At 44.5% G+C, this 16605-nt stretch overlaps 1 protein-coding gene and 1 long non-coding RNA gene across 3 annotated transcripts in view; one reads left to right on the top strand and one right to left on the bottom strand.

The window, feature by feature from the left end:
* Positions 1 to 1163: 1163 nt before the first annotated feature.
* On the bottom strand, positions 1164 to 16389 carry LOC133369578 (uncharacterized). The gene is made up of 4 exons (XR_009758920.1): positions 16187 to 16389; positions 11457 to 11612; positions 7254 to 7322; positions 1164 to 1978 (listed from the first exon to the last, which is right to left on the bottom strand). It is a non-coding gene; the product is annotated as an uncharacterized LOC133369578 (long non-coding RNA).
* GNB5 (G protein subunit beta 5) overlaps positions 5122 to 16605 on the top strand; it is a 33366-nt gene continuing 21882 nt past the window's right edge. For both annotated transcript variants that reach the window (XR_009758919.1, XM_061594864.1), the window contains exons 1-5: positions 5122 to 5284; positions 11516 to 11652; positions 13245 to 13286; positions 14285 to 14361; positions 16090 to 16222. Coding sequence is in view for 1 of the 2 variants with exons in the window: in XM_061594864.1 (XP_061450848.1) it covers positions 5173 to 5284; positions 11516 to 11652; positions 13245 to 13286; positions 14285 to 14361; positions 16090 to 16222 (501 nt within the window). In the remaining variant the exon portion in view is untranslated. The remainder of the gene's footprint in view (positions 5285 to 11515; positions 11653 to 13244; positions 13287 to 14284; positions 14362 to 16089; positions 16223 to 16605) is intronic.

The following is a 16605-nucleotide window of genomic DNA, read 5'->3' as shown; positions in this document are numbered from 1 at the left end:
CATCTAGACGGTCATCTGAACCTATGAATCATCCAGGTTTCCATGTATGAAACACCTGTATGTTATTTTCTAAAGACTGTTTGACTGCTCCAAGCGTTTCCAAACAGTGTATTAGGAGAAACTGCAAAAATGTGTAAATTTGCCAAAACCGCAGACAAAAATATGTTTATTAGGAGAAATTCACACTAAAATACTGGAGAATTTTCATGGGGGTATTTTTTTTAAAGCAAATTGCTGCAGAAACCTGGAGAACTTAATTTAAGATTGGAAAAATGAGTAAATGAGAGAACCAAAATTAAGAGATCATGCCATCCCTAACTGCAAGAGAGTGGGGTTGGAAGAACAGAAGCAGAGGGATGGGCTGTTCCTGCTTTATAAATGGAAACAGACTGCCTTCAAGTCAATTCCAACCTATGGCGACCCTATGAATAGGGTTTTCATGGGAAGCGGTATTCAGAAGTGGTTTACCATTGCCTTCCTCTGAGGCTGAGAGGCAGTGACTGGCCCAAGGTCACCCAGTGAGCTTCATGGCTGTGTGGGGATTTGAACCCCAAGTCTCCCAGGTCTTAGTCCAACACTGTAACCACTACACCGCAGTGGCTTTATAAGCCACAGAAAAAGCAAGAGAATAGGTGATTGAGCACAGAGCAAAGCAGAAATACACCTCCAAGGATGATTGTGAGCATGGTTAAGGCTGTCCTCAATCGTACACTGTGATAAGCTGAGGTTCTTAGAACCAAGGGTGACTCTAGACCCTGTTCTCTAGTCTAAGAGGGAGATGAGAACCCTCCAAGTGTTCAGAGTTTGTAGAGAGGACCACAATTGATTAATGAAGCATGAGCTTGCTTCATCCAAAGTATTTCATGACTGTCAGATATCCAGTGAAGCCAGTTATTTAACAAAGCCTTGTCCAAACATAACAGGCTTGTTTCTAAGATGTCACTGTTATTTCAAGAGCTCTCTGTGTGTAGTATAATCCTTCATTATTTTTTATCTAAAACCTCTACAGAGATGCGAGTACAGTACACCAGCCTGTTCATCAGATGAACCAGGCAAAGGAAGTGAAAGTTTATTGATTCATTCTCTGCCCTGTTACAAAGCAAACTAATTCTCTTAAAGAAATATATAAAAGCTTAGTAGAGCTTTGCATTTGAACATCTGTTTTTTAGCATGGCTTTATCCAAATACTTCAGGAAAAATCCATACAAATCTTGAAAATGCAGAATACTCCTCTGACTCTCCCGAGGGTTGCTTTTATGCTACTTTGCTGTCTCCGAAAAACTATTTTGCTTTGGGTGTTCATCTAGACATCCGGGGATGGATTTCATGGGGAAACTGATGTTGTAAGACTTACTCAAATAGGTCACAAGCAATGTGCACAATAATTCCCACTTTCTAAGGCCCAGGCTGTGAATTAGAGAACATCATAGAACAGATTAAGGCCACTTGCTAGATAAATTAGACTGCTGGACTCATTTTCAAACATTTCCCTGCTTTGAAACTTTTTTAAATAGGTTAATGGCTGACAAGAATCTCAACACAATACAAATGGATTCAAGATGGCTCCTATTATGCAAAGGCTTCAGTTGCTGCTTAATTTGTTACTTGCTAAAAATTGTCCACCTTAATGGGAAGCGTTCTTAGGCTACAAAGTCTTCTAATTTATACCTGCAAGCATGTTTATAGAGAATAAAGCATGTAAAGCCTGAAGCCATGCCTGTAAAAGGGCACAATTCTATTAAAGTGAAGGATTTGAATCATAGGATTCTCTTGTACCCCTGGGAGTTCTCTAATGGCTGAGAACAATTGTTCGGCTCCGGAACATAAACCTGCAATGTGGAAGGTGCCCATGCAAAAGGGTAGTCTTGCGCCATAATGTCCTCTAAGTAGATTATCTCAGCATTAAGTTTGCCGTTGCCCAATTCTAGATGCACACAGGACTATTCCTTTGAAGTATCAGGAAGACAAAGTCTTTGCTCTGGGGAAAAGAAGGTAAGATGTATGATATTTTGACTTGAAACCTCAAGCCTAATGCAATATAGTGTAAGGAACTTTGGTTTGTTTATTTCAGTTCTACCCTGCCTTTTATGGTGAGCTGTTGCTAGGTGGCTTATAATAAAAATGTGAAAAGCAAAACAACAATGGTTGCAATAAGAGTAAAGACTGTGGGAGCACCTCTCCCTTTCTGTTTTTGAACTCTTCGTGCCTACCCTGGTTTTGTTTTTTTCACCTTGGGCATAAGGGCTGCATACACACCATACATTTAAAGCACTCTCCCCCCCCCCAAGAATCCTGGGAATGGTAGTTTACCTCTTGCAGAGCTACAATTCCCAGCAGCCTTAACAAGCTACAGTTCCCAGGATTATTTGTGAGGTACAGTCAGGAAGGAAGGAAGAAACAGAAAAAGAAAGAGACAGGCAGAAAGGGAGGGAGAGGAACTAGAAAGAGGAGAGTCCATGCTGTTTAAATGTCTGGCCTGTTGATAAGATTTATTCTGCAGCCTTCACCATGAGGTCCCAGGGTAGGGGGTATGACAAATAGGGGGGGGGGTTTAAACAGATTTTTAAAAACTACAATTTTGAAATACAAAAAAACCATTTTCAAAATGGAACAGAGCAATATAAATTCAGCCGTGGAGATGCCCCCCCCCCCAAAGTGGGGATAAAATCAGGGCAAGTGAGGAATCTATGGATTTCATTAAGATTCTCCTGCTCCTCCCCCCCCCACTAATTCAAGCACTCCCTGTCAGTATAATGAACAAAGATTGATTGATCAATCAATTAGACCAGGCATGGGGAACATTTTTCAGACAGAGGGCCTCATTTCATCCTGGGCAGCCTTCAGGGGGCCATATGCCAATAGTGGGTAGGGCCAGAGCCAAAAGTGGATGGGACAACAAAAGCAGGCTATGTGCACACTATTTCCTTAAAAAGCAGTGAGAGCTTGGATGCGGTTTGAAACAAATCTGCACCAGCTGTATGCATCTGTATTGCTTGATTGGAATACACCCAGCCCCACGGCTGATGTCAGACTTTTTAGCAAAGCGTTTCCATTGGACTCGCCTCAGAGTCGCAACGGATTAATCGACCAAACAGTTTTGAAATCCATGTGAAGCTGGCTTGAAGGCAAAACGCATCCAATCTCAAAAATCCCAGATTTTGGAGTGGAAAAGGCCAGGCTGGGGTTCATCTGACATTGTGTGTGCCCAGATTCACAAAACACGAGGTAGAGAGACGCACTGACACCCGTTTAACCGCAAGTGTGTCGCCTTTGTACAGTAAGGTACTTTGTCTCTATTCTCCATTCAGACAAGGAAGAGGCACAATCAGAATTCAAGGACACATTCTAGCCAGGCAAAAACACTGAAGGAGACTGGAAAGATGGGTCAGTGAAGGCTATGCCAGGAAGAGTCCCGAGGGCCAGACAGAGAGGTCTCAAGGGCTGCATTTGCTCCCTGGGCCTGAGGTTCCCACCCCCTCAGTTAGATTCATGTATTTAAATGTTTAATTCGTTAAAATAAACCTCTGATGTGCTCTGATAAATTAAGGCAGAGCTGGATGTGCACCATGCATTGAAAGAACAACACTCATCCCCCAGAACTTTGGGAACTGTCGTTTGTTAAGGATGCTAGGAATTGTAACTCTGTGAGGGGGCAAACTACAGTTCCCAGGATTCTTTGGGGGAAGCCAAATGTCTGGGGCCAGCCCTGAGCAAATGCTTTGTGCCTCACTTGTGAGCGTCCCCCTGCTTTCTTCTCTTGTCTCTCTTCAGTTCCAACTCCCGGCAAAGATGTGTGACCAGACCTTTTTGGCCAATATATTTGGCTCTTGTGACAGCTGTTCCAAAGAGAGAGCCCTCCGGGAGATATACCGCAAGTCGGAAAAACTCAGCCACTGCTCACTATGTGTGAAATGGTATGGGGGTCACTTCTATTTTACTGTGTCCCCCCCAAAAATGTTATTCAACATATTTATGCTGTATACTATTTTGGGGGGGGATTTTTTTTTGGATAAGCTGTATAACATTTTGTGAAGGTGTTCTTGCAACACTGTAATGGGAAAAACCACAAGGTGGAATTCTCCCTTCCCCCTGCACCACTTTTAAAGATACAGAAGACTTCTTGGAGGCCAGGCCTGGCAACCAAGAGGTCTTCTGTATCTTTGTGCAGGGGGAAAGGAGAATTCCACCTTGTGGTTTTTCCCATTACACTATTGCAAGAACACCTGCACTTGGCTGACTTTCTCTTCTCCTAAAGATACAGGATCAGCCTCAGGCCATGGACCTCGCAACCCTATTGGACATGCATTTTAATCTACTTTTTAGTTTACTGTTGATTGTAATTATCTTTTGAATGTTTTTGAAATACCCATTTTTAACAGTCAGTTCTAACATTTGGGGGAAAGGCTGTAGCTCCGGGGCAGAGCATCTGCCTTGCAGGCATAAAGGCCGGGGTTCAATCTCCGACATCCCCAGGCAGGGCTGGGAGAGACTCCCCTTTGAAACCCTGGAGAGCTGCTGCTAGTCAATGCTGGCAACACTGACCTGGGCGCAGTGCCGGATTTAGGCATAAACTAAACAAGCTACATCTTAGGGCCTCACAATCCGCAGGGGCCTCAAAAAATTTCAGAATTTTTTTGGGGGGGGGGCTTTTAAAATGTTATATGTACTGAATACATATATATATCTGGTGTAATTTTTTAACAAAGGGCCTCCAAGCTTTATACAGCTTAGGGCCTCACCAAGTCTAAATCCGGCACTGCCTGTGCGGACCAAGTATAAGGCAGCTCCCTCTGTTGGGCCCTGTCAACGTTCAGATTTCCCCCACCACCTATGAAACGATCGGAATTGGCTTCTTCACCATGGATGGCAAAAAGAAGTGAAGCTTGAATGAGGCCTGCCTGCCTGCCTGGGCAATTCCCCTCCCCTGGATTGACTGCGCTGTAATCCGTCCTCTCCTTAACCCCTGCTAGAAAATCCCACCCCTGCCTAGCCCCCGCGGAACAAGCGTCAGGGCTGCCCCGGAGCGCCAATCAGCGCGGAGGGGGGCGGGGCCTGCCGAGCAACCTTGCTGGGAGGCGCCCTAAGTGGGCGGGCAGATCCGGAGCTCCTCCCCCTCCTTCACTCTCGCTGTCTCTCTCTCTCTTCTCTTCCCTCCTCTTTGTTTTTGCAAAGATGGCAACCGAGGGGCTGCAGGAGAACGAGACCCTGGCCTCGCTGAAGAACGAGGCCGAGAGCCTCAAGGGCAAGCTGGAGGAGGAGAGGGCCAAGCTGCACGACGTGGAACGTGAGTCGAGGCCGGGCGCTGAAGAAGGTTGCTGGGCTGCCCACAGGCATCCCCCCGGAGCTGTGCCTTTCAGGCGGAGGTGGCAGAAGGGGAGACGGCGCTGGCTGGAAGGCGGCTTGCTGCTGCTGCTGCAGCAGCAAACAGGCGGCAGCTTCGTCCTCCTGTCCAGCAGGGAGTGGGGTGGAGTGGGGTGGGGTGCCCATCCCTGCCATGCCCATCCCTGCCATGCCCATCCCTGTTGTCATTCTTCTGAGCGTGGCGCTGCTGGAAGAAATGGGGATTCACCTGCCCTAGGCGAGGCCTCCAGTGTTTGAATCTCTTAGTGCAAGCCTTAAAAGGGGGGAGGTGGGAGAGAGGTCCTGGAATCTCAAGGATTTTTTATTTTTGTGGGTGGCAGGAGGCGTTCATGGGATAGAGCCGCTGGCATCACTGGATGCCTGCAAGTGTTAGAAGATGCATGATGGAAGTGCTGTCCTCGGTAGCAGAGCGATGTATATTCATGGGTGGTGTGAAGGAGGAGAGGATGTCAACAGTCGGGCTAAAATGCCCAGGAAATGCAAGAGTTGGGTATGCATGCAAGGATGCTTTTTCGTGCCTGATTCTCCTAATGATGAATAGCAAGGGGAAGGTAGATCTAGGGCCAGAGAGCATTTATGATTACCAAATGCAAAGGAAGGGGGGTAGGCAGCAGGCCACCTCTCTCTCTCTCTCTCTCTCTCTCTCTCTCTCTCTTTCTCTCTCACTGTTGCATAAAATATATATATCCACAGGTGCTATTCCCTTCCCCCCACTTTTGTCGGGACACCTGTACCTGATCCCTTTTCTGTCTCCCCTTGTCTGTCCTTTGTTGCACGTAGTTCTCTTCTCACCGAATGCCCCAGAGAGGCTTAAAAGCGTTGCAGACAGAATGAACTGGTAATTTACTGGAAAGAAGAGGATTTTTGAGCCTCGATGTTTTTAGCACTCTTTAAAGAGTAGCCTCTGCCAACCTGGTGCCCTCCAGGTTGCTGTGCTGGATAGGGCTAATGAGAGTTGCTGTTCAAAACAGCTGGAGGGCACCAGATTAGGAAACAGCTGCTTTAGAGCGAAAGAAGCAAGGAGGTTCTACTTGGGAAGGTAAAAGAAACCTTCAAGTTGCTGGGGTGCAACAGATGCCACCAGGATGATGATGTTGTTGTGTTGGAGAAGAAGAGCAACATTTAGAGCAGGAGGTGGGGAAGCTGTTGCTGAACCACCCTTCTCGTAATCCCTGGCTATTGGCCATTTTAGCTGGGGCTGATGGGAGCTGTAGTCCACCAACATCTGGAGGGACATGGGCTCCCCATTGTTTCCTTGAGCGCCCAGAGTGGTACAAGTAACAAGACTGCTGCTAATTATTATGTTTCATTAGTTTGGTTTCTACAAGGACGGCAACGCAGCACTCGCTAGTGCCCTTGCAGAGGCCTTCCCAGGTGCTTGCAGGGTCCCAAGCCTCCCCATTGAAATTAGGCTTGAAAACAGCCCCCCCATCACTCCCACGGCACAATTAGACTTGGAAGACGCATTCTGTTGCCACCAATAGAATGTCTATTTCAAGCCTAATTGCAGAAACAAGGGGCAATTTGTGGCCTTGCTACTGAGATGGGGACACCCTGCCCCATTAATCCTCTTCTGCAGTTTTTTGCTTGAAACAAGTGTCCTATTAGAGCCAACAGACTCCCCCCCCCAAAAAAAGTCTAGTTGTTGTGGGATGGTGGTGTGATTTATTTAATTTATTTATTTATTATCTTTATTTTTACCCCGCCCTTTTTCCACAATTGGAACTCAAGGCAGCTTACAGATAAAAGTGGATACATATAATAAAAACATACAAAAATCTGCATTAAGCTAAAATTAAACTATTTGCAACATTAAAACATTAACATACACTCAAGATACTTAAAAACAATTTAAAAATAGTGCAATTAAAACCGTGAACAATACAGCATACCTCTTAAGGCATCCTAGAAACTGCAGGTGGAAAAGGAAGGTTGACTTCAGTCTTCCCCATTGCACTCTCCTGTAAGATCACACACACCCCAAATTAGATGTGAAAAAACAAACAACAGCACTCTTTGCAAACATAATTGCTTGGGGTGTGTGAAGAGTGAGGCTGCCTGTGTGCTTAGTTGCTGTGGAGGGGGGGCACGACAGTTTCTTTTGTTTGCAAATAGGCCCCAAATGTTGACTGCTTCAAGGAGCTGAGTAATGTACACTGTGATCAGCTCATTTTATCCTTGCAACAATCCTGTGAGGTAGACTAGGACAAGGTGAGAGTGAATGCTCAAAGTCACATGATGAGCTTTCCTGGTTGAGGAGAGTTTGAATCCAGGTCTCCCCAATGCTATGTCCATTTCAGCACACCACCAGCATGCCTTTGTATAAACAACAAAGAGTCTTGTGACGCCTTAAGGACTGGCAAACTTATTGAGGCAAAAGGTGTTTGGTTTGGAACCTAGCGCAGAATGCAGTATCTAGGGTGCTGAGCAGGATGCCCAGCTGTACACATAGCACACCTTCTGTGTTGAAAGAACTGCACTGGCTGCTGATTGACTACTGAGCCATGTGGGATAAGCTTCTGTGGACTAGAGTCCACTTCATTGGCAATGACCATATTAAATGTATATGTCTTTAAAGTGCTCCAATACACTGTTTTTGCTGTAGCAGACTAACCTGGCTATCCCTCTGGAAATCCTTTCTATACAGTTCTTATTTATAATTGCTTTGGAACCTGGGTCCTCCATGCCATCTCTAAAATACCTATAAATGGCTTTATTTACTTTTTAGATCAAGGCAATGGGAGGGAGGTTTAAGAGCAAATTCCTTGGACAGGACAATTGCTTTGTGGCTGTACGGCTAGCACTCCTTGCTTTGATATATCCTTGGTTGATCAAGCAAGTCATCTGCAAAAGCTTGAGCACATTTATAGGGCACTTTTGCGATCCACATCACCCTCTTGAATGTCATGGCTGCTGCTCTCTTAAAAGCAGGAAAAGCTTTTACAGATTCCATAAATCTCCCAACCCTTTCTCTGTTCATTTTTCTTTCCACGTGACGGTACCTTGGCTGAATGACCACGTTATTAGCATGCATGGTGCTTCCCCACCTAATTTCATCCTCACAATAGCCCTGTGAGGTGGGTTTAAGTGGTTTTTGAAATTAGCATAAGTGTCAAACCTTCTGATGATTAAGGGGAGAGTGCTTTTGCACTCAGGTCCTGCTAGTAGGCTTCCATGGGAATCTGGTTGGCCACTTTGAGAACAGGATGCTGGACTAGATGGGCCATTGGCCTGATCCAGTGGGCTCTTATGCAGGCCTATTGAGGTCAATGGGAACACAGAAAACTGTCTTACACTGAGTCTGATTCTTGGTCCATCTAGCTCAGTATTGTTTACACTAACTGGCAGCAGCTCGCCAGATTTTCAGACAGGGAGCCTCTCCCAGCCTCAAGTATCTTTTTGTCATTGTTGTTATTGAAATGAAATGGATGCTTTCCCATTAACCATTATTAATTTATAGATCACTTTATAAAAACAAATCTAAAGTGGTTTGCAAAGTAAAAACAAAACCCACACCTTCATATAATCAAGGCTGGAATATAAACAAATAAATACTGTCAATTAAAAATCAGAATCAAAATACTAAAGCAAAGTATGAAGCAGTGTGTTGTGTTCAGGTCTAATGCCAGATCCCACAGAGAAGGCAGCAAGGCGAGGTCAGAACCTGCAGGACCACGGATAGCTCCAAACCAGCAACTCTTCCAGCAAAGGATGAGAGCAGACTGAGCCTTTTTATGCATCTGCCCCCCCCCCCGCCTACCTCTCCCAGGCTGTGCCCTCTTGTGGATAACCTATAGACTTAAAGGGCCAACCCTCTGGTTTAAAGTTGGGCACTCCTGTGTTCCATAGCCTTCTTCCTGGTGCGTTTCCTGTACCTCTGGTCCAGCAGCGAGGTGGAATGGGAAGCACTGGGCTTCTCAGGCTCAGGTGCCTGTGAGGATCCTGGCACTAGCCCTCAAGACCCTGGTGGTATGGGAGATTGCTTCGTGGTCTCCTGCCTGTCAGACCCAGGCTCAGTGGTCTCCAGGAGCCTGGTCTGAGTCCATAGGTGGAACCTCTGCAGCCTCTGACTCTGAACCTTGATTGCTGCTAGACCCCGGGTCATCTAGATTACCCCATGTAATCTAAAAATTAACCATTGGAAAATGCCTGCACAAATACATGTTATAGCCTAGTCTAAAGCATAACACAGTGAAGCTTCTTGGACTTCATTGGAGGAGGGCATTCCAGAGGGTTAGTAATACTGCAGAAAAGGCCTCCTCCAATGACTGTAAAGATCAATTGGGTCTGTACAGGAGAGGGTAGCCCACCAGCTATCCTGGTCCCAAGTTGCTCAATGCTTTATATGCTAATAGCAGGACCTTGAACATGGCTCAGTAGCCCATAGGCAACCAGTGCCATTCTCTCAACATGGGTGCAATCTGTGTATAGCTAAGCACCCTGCTCAGCACTCCAGCTGCTGCCTTCTGCACTAACTGTGCATCCAAACCAAATGGAAGAGCAGCCCTACATAAAATGTATAACAGTTATGAGATTCCCTGTCTATGGACCACATTGGCCAGGCTATCCCTATTCAGGAAAAGGCATGGTTGTCATATTAACTGGTTGGAAAGAGGTCCTCCTCCAAGAAGCTCCTGTAAAAGAGCAAATGCACGGTCACCTCCTTCAAAGCAGCAGGTACCACTTCTTTGCAAAAGAATGCATTAATCGTTCCCTGGACCCATTGGCTGGCGTTTTCATTTGACTAATGGACCAAATCTATTTCTTGATAGATCCAAATGTCCAACTCTTTCTTGGAGGAAGGGCATAAATTTAAATTGTAATAGTTTTTTTTTTAAAGTTTGAAATGTTTGGGTGAGGGTGAGATGGCCTATGGCCCTCCATTCGTTACTGGACTCCTACTCCCATCAGCCCCAGGCAGCATGGCCAATGGTCACGGATGATGGGAGTTGTATCCAACAACATCTGATGGGCCACAGGCTCCCCATCCCAGCTGTACCACAAAATCTGCTCATAAGGAAAAGAGTTATCCATGCTTTCTCTACATCAGGTGTGGGGAGCCTTTGGCCTGCCAGATGTTGCTGAACTACAACTCCCATCATCCCTGGCCATTGGCCATGCTTGCTGGGTCTGGTGGGAGTTGTATTTCAGCAACTCTGAAAGGCCAAAGGTTCCCCATATCTGCTCTAAATTATAGAAATTATAGAATATGTGGAGATGGCCTCCGTAACTATTAGATCCTGGGACCTAAATATGGGAGTAAGGGGAAGTAGGAATCACTAGATATGAGAGACAGTAGATATGGAATCTTGGCGTCACTAGATTCCATTTGGGAGTCACTAAAGGTGGGGTTTGAGCCAGTGTGGCGTAGTGGTTAGAGTGTTGAACTATGACCTTGGAGACCAGGGTTTGAATCACATAGCCATGAAGCTCACTGGGTGACCTTGGGCCAGTCACTGCCTCTCAGCCTCAGATGGAGGCAATGGTAAACCCCCTCTGAATACCACTTACCACGAAAACCCTATTCATAGGGTCGCCATAAGTCAGGATCGCCTTGAAGGCAGTTCATCATTATCATCAAAGATGGGGTCCTAATAGATTCTGTGGCTTATAGTTAGAAAATGGTTCAGTGTTTGGCTCTGGCTTTTGCTGTGTGAGGTTGTTCTTCTCAGCTGAAAAGAGGATCCTTCCTACTTCAGGAACTGAGTGTTTTGCTTTTAAAGGTTGATGGCTGAGAGGCTAATCCATTATAAATCAATGTGAGACTTTTTATAAAAGAAGCAGAAATGGTTTGCTTGCTCTCCAGCCAAATAAGTCATACATAAAGGATTGTCCATCATTATTGGGTTCAGCAGTCCTGACCAAAAATAAAACAAAACTGGCAGCTCTGCCAGGGAAGGCAATAACAAGAAGCATCCAGGAGCCTTTAGGACCATAGTGTTCCATCAGTATAAAGCAGAGGCCTGCCCTAAACTTTAGGTGCGTGCTCCTTACTAAGGTTTCAAGCTAGAGTGCCAGGCTACATCTTTAAATTCTGAAGTGCAATGAGAGACACGGTAGGCCCTCCCCCAATCTTTTCGCCTGCTCCCTCATACTTTCAATCCTGCTTGCTGTAACAGGACCATAGTGACTCTCTGTGATGAATTCCTTGCAGTTCATCAGGTGGCAGAGCGCGTGGAGGCCTTGGGGCAGTTTGTGATGAAGACACGAAGGACATTGAAAGGCCATGGCAATAAAGTCCTCTGCATGGACTGGTGCAAAGATAAAAGAAGAATTGTCAGCTCTTCCCAGGTAAAGATAGAAGATGTCACTTACATTAGCAGTAACTGTCTTGAAGGTTTATCACTATGCTGAGGAAAACGTCTTATTTAGCCTTAAAGGTGGTGTGCTTATTTAGGAACATAGGAAACTGCCTTATTCCAGATCAGCCTATTATTGTCTACTCTGACCAGTAGTGGCTAGCCATCATCTTGGGCAGTGTTTACCTTTTTCACACCATACTCAAATTTTAATGACATCTGGGATGCGTTTTTGGAGTGTTTTTGACTACCAGTATAGTGTCCTAAACCAACAAGTTGTGATTTGATTATCTGATTCAGCTGACACACAAATATCCTTCCCCATCCCATCCTCCATCTCTTGTTTCCCTTTTATCTTTATCTTCCAACTTCTCCCCTTCAAGATAAATGCTGGTTTTTATATCGTTCTGCAGAGATCAAAGGTACACTGCTTCAGTATTAAAAGCTTCTTTTCTTCCCAGCAGTTTTGTACATTTGTTTATGTATTTATTTTTTTGTTAAAATAGTTGTATACCGCCTTTCATACATAACAAATTGGTGCACAAAAAAAAACTACAATAAAATCACACAATTCAGAATAAAACAGCAGCTGCTAGGTAGTTAGAGGAATCCAACTAGTATTAATGGCCTGCAGAGACCTTCAAAACTAAGTGTGTTTTCAGCAAGTGCCAAAATTGCATGAATGTAGGCACTTGCCTCAGTTCAGGGGGTATGTAACACACGATGCACCTGCTTTTCAAAACTATTCTTTGTTTGTGTTCTAATTTTAGTTACAACTGTTCTGTTTCATTTCTGTGGGTATTTGTTATAAAAATAACAGTGATATTTGACTTTTTTTGTGACAGCTCACAGTCCCTCTTGGCTAGTGCTCTGAGGCCATTTTAAAAAGAACAGTGTCTTGCTGTTCCTGTTGGGACTTCTGTTGTGAATGTGATGGCATGATGCCGTAACATCACACAGCCAAACAGGTTTGGGCATGTTAAGACTTCATGAAGCCAATTCAGAATGGGGACAATGTTTCCTGCTCTTTTTCTGAATTGGCTAACCCTTCTGCATCTGCTCACAGTTCCCCTAAAAATAACTGAAAGGGGAGCATTTTTCTTAGGGCAAAGGTTTTCATGAAAGGACACCATCCAAAGGAACAGTTGGAGAGAGGTGTGGTAGATAGGCTCTCCAGGCTGATGCATGACCCCGTATTCCCGGCTGATTTCAACTGCGAGTCCTCACAAAGGCCTAGTTTAGTATAGACCAGGGCAGCCAATGTGAAGACCTCCAGATGTTTTGGACTACAACTCCCATCATCTCTGACCATGAGCTGTGCTGCCTTGGGCTGATGGAAGTTGGAGTCCAGCAACATCTGGAGAGTAAATGTTGGCTGCCCCTGCTTTAAGCCTCTTAGACCCAATGTGGTCTTTGATTGTGTCAGCACCGCCAGCTTAATTAAGTAACATCCCTCCTACACATTCCGATTGATTTTAGGCATGAGGGGGAAATGGAAGATGAACAGAGAGAACTGACTGCAGTAAGGCTTCAAAATATTCTCCTATGTTTAAGAAATTTGTGCTTCCTCTTTGCCTTCTGTAGGATGGGAAGGTGATTGTTTGGGATGCCTTCACTACCAATAAGGTAAGTTTATTTCAGCATCTTATTCCTCATAAGACTGAATTGAGGAGGTCAGTATGGGAGGGCAGCATAAAGTTCTTCATCCCCTGCCCTGTCTTGCATTGCATTTTTTTGAAAGACAGAGATCTGGCTGAACATGGTGCAAGTTTTTTTTAAAGCGGATATTCCAGTGGTACAAATTCCCAATCAGACTCCCCACACTAAAAAAGGGGGGATGAGAAGGAAGCCAAATAAACACAAAGAGTACTTTGCTCCTTGCTTGCACCCTGTATCAGTGGTGGTTTCTCCATAGGAATCAGTAGTTCCTGTTTTTAGTATACAGCGATGATCGTTTATGGATCTGCCTGAGCTCAGTAACAAGCAGGCACAAAAAAAGTGTACTTACAAGGATTACCTGCCGAAGGATGAAGATGAAAAAGAGGAGGTTCTCTGGCCAAAAGGAAGAAGGTGTTTTAAAATGCTTTGGGCAGTTTGTTTTAAGTATGGAAGCTAAGCGCATTCTACCCTTGTATAACTTGAGTACATGCTGTCCCTGACACTGCCTGTCATTTAAGTGCTCAGTAAATGCATATGCCTAATGTGGCTAATTTCCACCCCGTTTTTTCAAACGGCACCTTATCAGCTTCCCAACTATACAATTTTCCTCCCTACTCCACGTTTTGTGTCCACCTGCACACTTAAAAAACAAACCTGCTTTGGTGGCAATCAGCCAATCTGGGTTATGTGTTGTTTTTAAACTTAGTTCACCTTCAAGTTAATCTGAGCCAGAGCGAAGAGCAAGCATGCCTGTCCTGGTACTGAGCTGGAGGAGAGTCCAAATGTGCGGCAGTACAAGGCATGTTGATACGTTCCTCTTGAGTTTAAACAGGACTTGTAGTCATTTCCCAGTTCTGTGTAGCAGAATCGGATGGAAGCAGGTTCCACTGCTTTGCTCTCATTTAGCAATAATGTGGGAATTTGCAAACTGGTTTGTGAGATGCATGGAATGATTTGTGTTCCAGGAACATGCGGTGACGATGCCTTGTACCTGGGTGATGGCATGCGCCTATTCCCCATCAGGATGTGCCATTGCATGTGGGTAAGTGGAAGCCTCTTGATGAAAGGCTTTTTCTGTTGGGGCACCGATCCTATGGAATGACCTGCCAAGCGAGGTGACCTAGCCCCCCCCCCCACTTTCAAGCACCTGGTGAAGACATTACCTTTTCAATAAGTCTCTTGGCTAACTAAATAACTTTGATGCTGACTTAGATTGTTTTTCTTTGAAGGACTGCTGGATTGGTTAATTGTGTGTTTTATCATGTTGTATTTAGTTTGAATGTGGGTTTGGTTTTATTGTGTTATTTAAATTGTTTGCTGCTGTGAGTTTCTTTGGAAAATAAGGCAGGGCCAAAATAAAGTAACTGAATTCTTGTTTAGCCCAAGAAAAATAAACCTGAAGCGCAGAAAGATTTTCACAATATAATTGACTGACTTTTATGTAATTACTAGCAGCTGGTACCTGATGTTGCTTTGGAATTCTAAGAAAAAATAAGTTTTGAAAAGATTCAGTCCATCATCTTAATTCAACATGGCATCCAATTTTATCCAAACTTAAACAAAAATCTGCTCCTCGATCTCAGGAAATGTCATTCAAAATTTGGTTACGATTTCTTAAGAGGTGTCAAATGCACAGCAAACAAACAACTTTCCAAACTATAGTATATGTTTAAATTTACTGCCACATGGACCAAGAAATCAGCTTTTGATAAAAATGATATAAAAGCAAATTCACTGAAGAGTATCTGTTAGAAAATACTCCTAAAATTAAATCAACAGCTGGGGTTCAAAAACAACATTTCATTAAACAATGGAAAAAGAAGGCAACAGACAAGGTAATAACATTGTGGTGGCATTTGTGTCAGTCCAGCCAATGTAAAGCTTTTCCCCTTCCCAGATAGCAATTCTTTTTTTTCACTCTAAAGCAACCATCACCAACCTTGAGTCCTCCAGATGTTATTGGACTGGAGCTCCCATTGGCTCCAGCTAGCTTGGCTAGTGGTCAGGGAGGCTGAGAACTGTAGGCCCAGCTACACATGGAAGGCCACAGGTCCCCCACTCCTGACATAGGATAACCCATTCCCAAGCTGTTTTGGACTTTGTAGGTCAAAACCAGGACTTTCAGTTTGTCCCAGAAGCAAACTAATTAACCCCAAAGAACAGGAGCCACATGGCACCTGCAGCTAACTCTGGATGATTAACATGCTACCACCAGGGATAGGGAGCCTTTGGCCCTCCAGATGTGGCCAAACTACAGCTGCCATCATCCCTGACCATTGATGGGAGTTGTAGTTCAGCAACATCTGAAGGGCCAAAGGTTCGCCACACCTGAACTAAAGCTTCTGGATTGTCTTCAAGGGGAACCCTGTGTAGAGCACTTTGGAGCAGACAAGATAAGAGGTTAGCACAACAGGCAAAACAATGGATAGAGCCCTAAATCCGGAAAAAGTACACATCTGGAGTACCAGAGGGTAAAAAACACTCTAATCTCTACACATTTTGTAGGCAGTTAATTTTCACAAGACACCCTTCCCCATTCCCACACTTAGCCCTAGGCCAGACATCCTCATTATGTCTTTTTCCAGCTCCACTGTTTCTTTAGGCAGTACTAGGGGGATGGGAACAGAGGCTTTTCCTGTTGGTCTGAATTCCCCAGGTGAACAGCAGAATGGAACTTTACAACAAAATGCAAGTTCTGCCTGTGGTTAGTGCTCTCGTGCATTATGTAGCCAATGCTTAAGCAGTTTCTCATACCATTTTTTAATTTTAGTGGTCTGGACAACAAATGCTCTGTGTATCCACTGACATTTGAAAAAAATGAGAATATGGCAGCCAAGAAGAAATCTGTCGCCATGCACACCAATTACCTGTCAGCTTGCAGCTTCACTAACTCAGACATGCAGGCAAGTACATTCCAGTGTTGGTTGTTGATAGCTGAGTGTGGATCTATATGGGCATACCTGTGAGTAAGAGATGGTGCAGGGTTTTTTTTAGCTCTGAGTAAGCTCTGTTCCATCCTCCCTGCATTCGTTCTTGTTAAGACTGGATTGACTTCCTCTTCCTCCTCGTGTTATGATTCATTCAAATAAACCAGGAACAAATGGATTAGTTAACAAACCAGGATCTGAAACTGCAGACTTAAAATAAATTCCAGTTTGCTGAGCTTGGACTTAACAGGAAACTGCGGTTTATTAAAAAACCCAAAGTGGAAGCTTTTCATCTATCTGCTTCCCTTGTATGCCAAGAAAGATGAAGGAGCATGTGAGCTTGAAATTATGCATATAAT

This window comes from Rhineura floridana, chromosome 14 (assembly GCF_030035675.1).
Source record: "Rhineura floridana isolate rRhiFlo1 chromosome 14, rRhiFlo1.hap2, whole genome shotgun sequence".
In the NCBI taxonomy this organism is placed as follows: Eukaryota; Metazoa; Chordata; class Lepidosauria; order Squamata; family Rhineuridae; genus Rhineura; species Rhineura floridana.
The sequence above is the reverse complement of the archived record's forward strand: the minus strand, read 5'-3'. Positions and strand labels throughout refer to the sequence as shown.